The sequence below is a fragment of the Castanea sativa genome, chromosome 1, assembly GCF_040712315.1.
Source record: "Castanea sativa cultivar Marrone di Chiusa Pesio chromosome 1, ASM4071231v1".
Taxonomy (NCBI): Eukaryota; Viridiplantae; Streptophyta; class Magnoliopsida; order Fagales; family Fagaceae; genus Castanea; species Castanea sativa.
This window is the reverse complement of record NC_134013.1, coordinates 11525195-11535057: the sequence shown is the minus strand read 5'-3', so window position 1 is coordinate 11535057 and position 9863 is coordinate 11525195. Positions and strand designations below refer to the sequence as shown.

Below are 9863 nucleotides of genomic sequence, written 5' to 3'. Positions count from 1 at the left end.
AATCAATTCACGGGGTTCATTAAGTAACGCGGCCCCTTAATACTATGAAAAGCCAAAGAGTTTATGTCAAAAACTATATAAATGCTGCAATGGAGAAACTAGATTGTCACAAAATTGTTGATGAAGTTTTAGAGCAAAAAATCAAAGCAAGTAATTCTCTCTCTCTCTCTCTCTCTCTCTCTCTCTCTCAGTAAATAGTTCTTTATGTTCAATTGTTGTCTTTGGATTTGTTTGTTTGTTTCCTTCATTTTTTTTTATCATTCTCACTAAGGTTCATATCTCTCTCTCTCTCTCTCCCTCTCACCAAATTTTCCATTTAGTTTTGATTCCCTTATTTGGAATACAAATGGGGTTGTGTCAATTTAGGAATTTTGCAACTTCAATAGTTTAATTTTTATTGATTTTCATTAATTTTTATCACCATTGTTTAATGTTCGTGTATATAAGCAAGGGATACAAGCTAATTTTTTATAATGATAAATTGTAATAAGTGTAACATCACTTTATACTTTTTTTTTTCCGCTAAGAATAACATCAATTTACATGGATTTACTAATAATAATACTTTTATTATACCCTGATCATAGCACACTACCTTAAAGTTGTGGAAAAAAAAAATGCAAAACTACATTGTTGGTCCCTAAAGTTTACCTACGGAGCGCTTTTAGTTTCTGAAGTTTCAAGTGAGCGCTATTGGTCCCTGAAGTTTTAACAATGAGCGTTAATGGTCCTTCTATTAACTTCTGTTAGTTTCTTTGTCTATGTGTCTAATGAAATAATGATGTGGCAATTTTTTAATGATGTGTCATTTTTTTATTATTAAAAAATTACACATCAAAATACACATTAGCTTGGGTCTCCCAAATCAAACCCAATTATATTTTGGATCATACATTGATTTTCTTAGTAACCAAGCAGAACTACTACTATTTTTTTTTCTTCAGATCTTACATTGATTTTCTATGGAATTTGCATCTTATAATGACCGCCTGGCTTCTCCAAGTTGTAATACAACCCCCACTATCTCTAAAACCAAAGGATTTAAAATCAAAACCCCAACATGAATTAAAAAGAAAAAATAACAAGAATAGGACTATGTGATGAAAGAAAAAGATGGAGATACTCTTTTGATCGTCCACCAGAAAATATACTATATAGGGTAGGGAGATGCCTTCCAATTGTGGGTGTTAGACTAACTGATCTCGAAGATACCCAAGTACTTTGGATAAATATATGAGTTGTGGTTTTTCTTTCATTATCCTAATAATTGTTATGGCTATTAAGTTATATCTCCAAACCTTGAGAATGTTTACAATTTGTATTTGATTTTCGACATGTACTACAAATTTCCAAGTGTTGGTGAATCTAATAGCTTGTAAGAAAGGCAGGCGACGGTAAATTCAACAAGCCAGGTTTCAGTGAGTGGAGAATATTAGTAGTAGTTTTGTTTGCTTAGTAAGAAAATCAATGGAAGATCCAAATAGAACTGGGTTTGATTTGGAGACTCGAGCTGATGTGTAATTTTTTTAATAATAAAAAATTGCCACATCATTATTTTATTAAACACATGCATAGACAAAGAAACTAACAGAAGTTAATGGAAGGACCACTAACGCACATTGTTGAAATTTCAAGGGCTAACAGTGTTCACTTAAAACTTCAAGGACTAAAAGTGCTCAGTAGGTAAATTTTCGAGACCAACATTGTAATTTTGTCAAAAAAAATTACGAAATTTTTGAATAACCAATGTAATATGCACATGAAAATTTGACAATATTATATTTGTTTACAAAATAAGAATTAATAAATAAAAAGTGAAATAAAAGAATTTGTAAAAGAAAGGAATTATCTAATTTAATTATAATTTTTTTGAGAAGATAATTTAATTAGAATTTGTTTAGAAAGAATGTAGTCTAGTTTAAACTAACACAGTTTAACATTATTTATAACTTTAAATATCAAAATTAAAAAAATATACTTATAATAATTACATGAAAATATGCAAAATTCCAAATGCATAAGTGCTTCTGGGGTGCGAGGGCAAAGACTGAGGTTTAAGTCTCTAGGAGAGAGTTTCACACACATATACACTTAGATTAAGTCAAAGTAGAATTTCTATTTTGTATTTTAAAAAAATGCATATATATATATTATGAATCTTATCCAATTAATCACAAAGCACAAAAAAAAAAAAAGAGTTAAAAAATTCATTTTATGCTATGAGTATTGTAGTTTAACTAGTTGGCACCATGGACGGCACGGCACCATGTACAGCTCAAGGGGCTCAAATGAACCTCCTAAGCTGGCAATTTTTTTTTATATATATAATTTTTTTACTTTTTTATTTGACCTTTCTAAAATAAAATTTAGACCACTTTGACCTTATTTTTTTAAAACTCACTTGAAATAAGCTTAAATATGATCTTCTTAAGTATATTTTGGTCTTTTTAAACACAAAAAAGCCCAACAACAAACGAATTTTATCTAAAATATGGGGTGCATATTAAGCCCAACAACAAAAATAAAATTTTTCATCTTAAATCTAAAAAAAAATGCCCATTTATATCTTAACAAATTTGAAATAAACTAATGCAAAATTCATAGTTTACATTGCACTATCAATATAAGATTTACATTTTTTTTCTAAACAATGTGTACAATATTGTATATTTTTTGCAAATGTGTATAGAATAATTATCTATAACGTAAATCTTACATTGATTCTAGACAAATGTGAACAGTATAATTGTCAACAATATTAATCTTACATTGATACTATAATGTAAACATATAATTGTCCTGAACTAATAAATATGTTAATAATTAGTATGTTAATTGTATTAATCAGTAATAATTACAATTCACTTAACAACAACAATACTTAATATGTTCATTGTATAAAGAAAAAATATGTCAAATGAACCTATAGTTTATTTTTTATTCTATTGCTAGTACGTACTATAGACAAATTTGTAATAAGGAAACTATGCAGACTGTAAGATTTATCTCTACCCAAGATGTATCTTCTTATTGACCCCCTTAGATCTTGGAGCCACCACTGGTTGGCACATCCTAGTGTTTCCAAAACAAGTGAGTTCAAATGTCCCATTCCCATCGTAATTATTAAAATATAAATTAGACTTATTACTATTATTCTTTCTAGAAATAGGGTTGTAAACAAGCTGAACTTTGCAAAGTTACGCATGTTTAAGCTTGACTTGTCAGTAAAAGTTAAAAACTCAAGTTTGGCTTAAGCTTGAAACAAGTCTAAAATAATGTTTGGGGTTGAGCTCATGGAAAAGGAAAAAAGTTTGAGCTTAATATCAAGCTCAAACTTGAGCTTAGATCAAGCTTTTGAGCTTGAGATCCAACAAAATTATATTATCAAATGCTTAGATCTCCAAAAATGAAGTAAACAAAAATAAGAAAATAATATACTCATTTTATCATGCTTCTAGTCTCACCTCTGATTAGCTATTATTCAAATTACAATTTTATATAGTTAAATCCATCAATTCATCATTTCTTGTCTATAGCTTCAAAAATTGTTTAGAATGTAATTTTTACATCCATATTAGATGGTGAAAAACTAGAAAAAGACTTATTTGTAACTATTGTAAATTAACATGTTTTATAACTTTACATTAGATGATGGATAGGGAAAGACCATATACGTGGTCCACTTATAAAAAAAAAAAAAAGAATGCAACTAAAGTTCAAAGTGGTGCTTGGTCAGTTTAAAGGAAAAAAGAAAAAGAAAAAAAAAAGATGTGTAATGAATTTATTTAGCAAACACATATCAAGCCTATAAATGAGTATATACACTGCTTGTTTTGTATCAAGTCTTATAACTCACAAGCTTGTTCATAGAAACAAAAATTTTAGCTTGGGCTTGACTTTTTTATTAAACAAATCTAAAACTAAGGTTCAACCTTAATTTATTTATAAATAAACAAACATGAACGAGTTGTTTATGAATGACATGATTCATTTATCAAGTCAAACCCAAGTTATATATGAACGACATGGTTCATTTACAGCCTTATCTAGAAATAAAGAGTTGACTGGAACAAACTCCTCGAAAAATAGCCACGTGTCATCTAGAGGTCTGGTAGACCGCACAGTGCTTTCCAAATTAAACAAGTACTACATGGTACATGCCACCAAGCAAGTTCTCGTTTATTACAAGAGTTGGTGGGCTTGAGAGCTTAAAAAAAAAAAACACTAGTAAGATTCCGAACTGGCCTACTTCACACCATCATCGGATATTCCAAGATCAAATGTCCACCTTGTCAGTCACCTAGTCCCATACGATAATACAACTCTACCGCTTTAATCAGTTTGGTCACATTTTCTAACCGGCAAAATCCGGTTGTTTCTAATTGGCAATATATACGTATTAATTATAGTATATTAATATTAATCACATATAAAGTGCCACACTTGCAAGAGACGTGATTCTTTCCGCTCATGGTCGGCTCTTCCAAGGTGTCTCTGTTCTTCGTGTGTTGGGTTTTTCTTCATTGGCATTTTAGCTCATATTGGTCTGGTTCTAATAAGAATTACATATAAGCTTATATGGTATATCTTCTATCATGTTAATCTTTAATGTTGTGTGTATAAGGAATTTGATTGCATGAACTAGATTAACAATTTCCTTGTTTGGCAATGTTAATCTCGTTGTTTATTAGTTATTGGTGAATTGCAATATGCTTGTTCTTGCATATAATATAACAATCTTTCACTGCTTGTAGGTTTGCTTCAAAGTGTGACTGTTTTACTTCTTGTAAAGCAGACTTTCTGACCCTTATATTGTTGTTGTCGAGATTTCAAGAATGGCAATGAATTTCACGGATAATATGTCCCAAAATGGAAGTAAGAAAAGTGTTGAGTATTCAGGCTCTATATTTGAAATTGAAGATATTCTGAAGCCATTGGACAGACCAAGAACGATTAATATAGAAAGGAATAGATCATTTGATGAAAGGTCAATGAGTGAACTATCAAATTGTATATCGCCTCGTCAATTTTTCAAAGATCCCGAGTATTTAGTTCATGTGGAACATCTCGAGTCTATATATTCTCCGTCTAGAAGGTCTGTTTTCAACTCACCGAGAGCAAATGGTTACTTTGAGTCGCATGCCATGGTAGCTGATGCATGGGAAGCTTTGAGGCGTTCTATGGTTCATTTCCGCGGGCAGCCTGTTGGGACTATTGCTGCAGTCGACCATTCTGTCGAAAAAGTTAATTATGATCAGGTGAACAACTCTTCATTATTTGTGCGAGTCTGTTTGTGTCATCCTAGTCATAAGCTTGGTGATTCCAGTTACCTGAACAATTATCAATCTTCATATAAAGTATAAACACAAATAATTCTATTGGTCCACACACTTGTACACTTTTATAAGCATAAGTGACAGGAAAAAAGTTTTTACTGTGTTATCATGTAATAAATTGTGTTGAAACTTAAAAGGTTGTAATCATTAGATAGGGTAATGATTTGGTTCAGCTGGTGTATATAACGAGTTATGAAGTATCACCTGACCAATTAGGCAGAAAGTGGTTTCTTTATGCATCACCAGCTTTCTTATGGTATTTGTTAGAAAGCGAAGTTGTTTGATCCATTAAGAACCAGTTCCAGTTACTAATTCTAGCTCATTTTCCATTCCTTTTTTTAACACTGTACAATTCCCTTGCAAAAGTACTTTGCACTACCTTCATTTTAAGCACTGAAAATAGTTTAACTACCGCTACTTGGCAGGTCTTTGTTAGAGATTTTGTCCCAAGTGCCCTGGCTTTTTTGATGAATGGGGAATATGAAATTGTCAAAAATTTTCTTTTGAAAACTCTTCGCCTGCAATCAGGGGAGAAGAAAATAGACAAGTTCAAATTAGGAGAAGGAGTTATGCCTGCAAGTTTTAAGGTGCTCCATGACCCTGTAAGAAACAATGAGACTTTGGTTGCAGACTTTGGTGAGAGTGCAATAGGAAGAGTAGCTCCCGTAGATTCTGGATTTTGGTGGATTATACTACTCCGTGCATATACAAAACATACAGGGGACTCTTCCTTGGCAGAATTGCCTGAATGCCAAAAGGGTATGAGACTTATTTTGAGTTTGTGTATCTCAGAAGGCTTTGACACATTCCCAACCCTGCTGTGTGCTGATGGATGCAGTATGATTGACCGCCGAATGGTTAGTTGTCTTCTCTTGATTTGTGATATGGCCAACAATTGACCTTTAAAATAGCCTTTATCAGGTTATCAAATGATTATAGTTTACATGAACTGCTTCAACCTCTTTAATCTAAATTACCAATTCTCTCAAAAGTTTAAGTTGTTAAGAAAAAGTTTATTTAATTATTTAGCAATTACTCTAATATGTTTGGTGTATGTAGCATAGTTGCTTGGTTTGTTTGTATTGAATTGTATAGGTTTCCCTTTTGTTAAATTACCGATTGTCCCAAAAGTTTAAACTGTTAAGAAATTGTGAATTTAATCACTTAACCATAAATCTAACACCCTCTCACTTGTGAGCCTAAACATCCCCTTAATAAGTTTCCCATTAATAAGTGGGGGCCCAACAAGTGGGAATTCAACATTTTAAATGGGAGGTAGAGTAAAGTCAGAGATCGAACTCAGGATCTCCTGCTCTGATACCATGTTATCATGAATCAGCAGAGCAGAGCCCGTGTCAGCCATTTATTTAATAAATGCATCCCTACCAGAAGTCGGGGTTTGTTGCACGTATTAGCTCTAGAATTACTATGGTTATCCGAGTAGTAGGTACCATCAAATAAACTATAACTGATTTAATGAGCCATTTGCAGTTTCACAGTTTGAATTAGTTTATACTTACACATGCATGACTTAATCTTTGAGACAAGCATATGACTACTGGCAGGATCAACCAATCTCTGATTTTACTCTACCTCCCATTTAAAATGTTAAATTCTCACTTGTTAGGCCCCCACTTATTAAGAGGAAGTTTAGGCTCACAAGTGAGGAAGAGTCTTAAATTTATGGTGAAGTGATTAAATTCACAATTGGTAATTTAACATCTTTGAATAATTTTTCCTCATTCATAAAATGAAGAAAAAAAATCTCCTCACGGTTTTGTATGCATTATATTACAGAAGTTTTCCTGCCTTCGATCAGTGCTTAATATTCTGAACTTGACTTAGTTATTTCTTGCATTTGGTATTAATCACATGATTGACTTTCAAAGGTCAGCAATTCATGTTGTGGCCAACTCTCTGCTTAAACCATGTTTTGGCTTAACTACCTGTGCCTATGGACTGACTGTAAGTCTGTAAGACTACTTTACGTTATGGCTCTTTGACAAAAATATCTGCATTAGTCATAGCCTAATACTGCAGCAGGACAACTTTTTTTTTTTTTTGACAAACATTGGTGTTTAGACCTCTTCGAGTATCTGATTATTCCCTCGGATGTATGCAGTCCCCCTATCTTTCATGTATCAGGTTATTACAGGGAGGATTCCCATGGGGTATACGTGTTTCCACATTTGTCTTTTCCTAAGATTGTATTCTTTGTTATAGTTTGATTGTTATTTTTTTTTTTTTGATCATTCAGGGAGTATACGGGTATCCTATTGAAATTCAAGCACTGTTCTTCATGGCTTTAAGGTGTGCTTTGCTTCTACTTAAGCAAGATGATGATGGAAAGGAACTTGTGGACCAAATAGTTAACCGCCTCCATGCTCTAAGCTTTCACATGCGGAGTTACTTTTGGCTGGACTCAAAGCAGCTCAACGACATATATCGTTATAAAACTGAGGAGTACTCTCACACTGCAGTTAACAAGTTCAATGTTATGCCTGATTCTCTTCCAGATTGGGTGTTCGATTTCATGCCAACTCGTGGGGGTTACTTTATTGGTAATGTGAGTCCTGCAAGAATGGATTTCCGTTGGTTTTGTTTGGGTAACTGTGTGGCAATTTTATCATCTTTGGCGACCCCTGAGCAATCTGCAGCTATAATGGATCTCGTCGAAGCACGTTGGGATGAGTTGGTGGGAGAAATGCCACTGAAAATTTGTTATCCTGCCATGGAAAGCCATCAGTGGCGAATTGTAACTGGCTGTGATCCAAAAAACACTAGGTGGAGTTACCACAATGGGGGCTCTTGGCCAGGTGAGCTTTCTTAACATCTAGACAGAACGTTACACATTCATGCGTGCTTGAGAAAGTTTCCAAATAGCTATTGGACTTTTTACATGTTTTGAAATACAGCTTAAGCTAATGTGAATTCCAACAACTAGTGTTCTACATATAGTCTTCAATACATGAGCAATTTTGTTTTCATGTAGAATCTACCAAGAGATATAATTTATGTGAATGTTTTTGGTGCAGTACTTTTATGGCTACTCACGGCTGCTTGTATCAAGACTGGACGACCCCAAATTGCAAGACGTGCCATTGAACTAGCTGAAAGCCGATTGGCCAAAGACCACTGGCCGGAATATTATGATGGAAAGCTTGGGAGATATGTCGGAAAGCAGTCTCGAAAGTTCCAAACTTGGTCTATTGCAGGGTACTTGGTGGCTAAGATGATGCTTGAAGATCCTTCTCATTTGGGAATGATATCACTTGAGGAAGACAAGCAGAAGAACCAAGTTATAAAAAGATCTGCCTCATGGACCTCTTGATTCTTCCTTGTCTACGTTTAAGCAATGCCTTAGATATGTCAAATGGGGCAATTGAATTCATAACCTTTTGAAGGTTGATAAAAAATTGTTGTATTTGTTCTCTCAGTAGAATGTTATACTATTTTTTCATATTGCTGTTCGAGAGGAAAGTCGATGTGTTTTTTTGCATCTCCTTTCCTTTATTCTTGACCTGGACAAATATGAAGATGTGTATAATTCAATAAAACCAGATTGCAATGGGGTCTTGGACTCTTAATGCAGCTTCTAGTTTATGCTTTTTGGAGCTTTGTTGTCGTTTTTTTTTATTTTTTATAAATGTATCCTTCTCTTTTCGCCAGGGTCTCTTATTAATGGTCTCGGGGTCTTGCCCATAAAATTGCTCGTTGGGCCTCTTTTGTATAATTTGGAGACTTCAACCCATCAACTTTATCCCATTTTGGGCTTTTATAGATGATGACGGTAGGTTCTCCTAGTTCACTCATTTTATCTGTTCAATAAATTATCTTGTACTTTTTTTTTTTTGAGGAATAAATTATCTTATACTTGATAAAAAAAAAAATCATTTTATTTTTGTTTTACATGTTTGTCATCTGCCTAATGATATTCTTATTCAGGATTTATTGACTTTTTTTTTTTTTAGAAGAAGGATTTATTGACTTTATTATGGATTACTCGTAACCTTTTTCTTAATGGCACCACTATTGGTATAGGTTCTTTACCTTGAAATTAATGATAACGGTGCACAGATTGTGATACATGGAACAAACTACTGGCTTCAATTAAGAAACGAAAATCAAGTAGTTGGTCACTGATCCAACAAATTTATTTGGTGGCTACAATTGCATTTATAGTTGCCGCACCAATACACCCACCACTCCTGACTCCACCCACTGAATAATAAATTAGAAAATAAAGGTATTATTTAGGTAAACCCATTCTTGGCAAATACACAACTTAAACTTCTTCTTCTTACATCAATCTTAAAATGGAAAATAAAGACATGGGTTCTAAAATTCTATAGAGACTTGTAGTAGCAACTTAAAAATTTAGGTTATATTTGGTAACAGTTTTTGTTTTCTATTTTCAAAAACTTATTTTTGAGAATATAAAGAAAAAATAATTTTCTTATATTTTTTAAATAAAAAACATGTTGGATTAGTTGAAATTAAAAAATAATAAAAAATTGTTTTTAAAAA

The 9863-nt window shown here is 32.9% G+C and overlaps 1 protein-coding gene across 1 annotated transcript; it reads left to right on the top strand.

The window, feature by feature from the left end:
* The first annotated feature begins 4453 nt into the window (after window positions 1-4453).
* On the top strand, window positions 4454-8888 carry LOC142622205 (putative alkaline/neutral invertase B). Its single transcript, XM_075795646.1, has 5 exons — window positions 4454-4581; window positions 4755-5258; window positions 5762-6193; window positions 7594-8152; window positions 8372-8888. Exons 2-5 carry the CDS (start codon window positions 4836-4838, stop codon window positions 8665-8667), a joined length of 1710 nt encoding a protein of 569 aa, XP_075651761.1. The 5' UTR covers window positions 4454-4581; window positions 4755-4835; the 3' UTR covers window positions 8668-8888.
* Window positions 8889-9863: the final 975 nt, after the last annotated feature.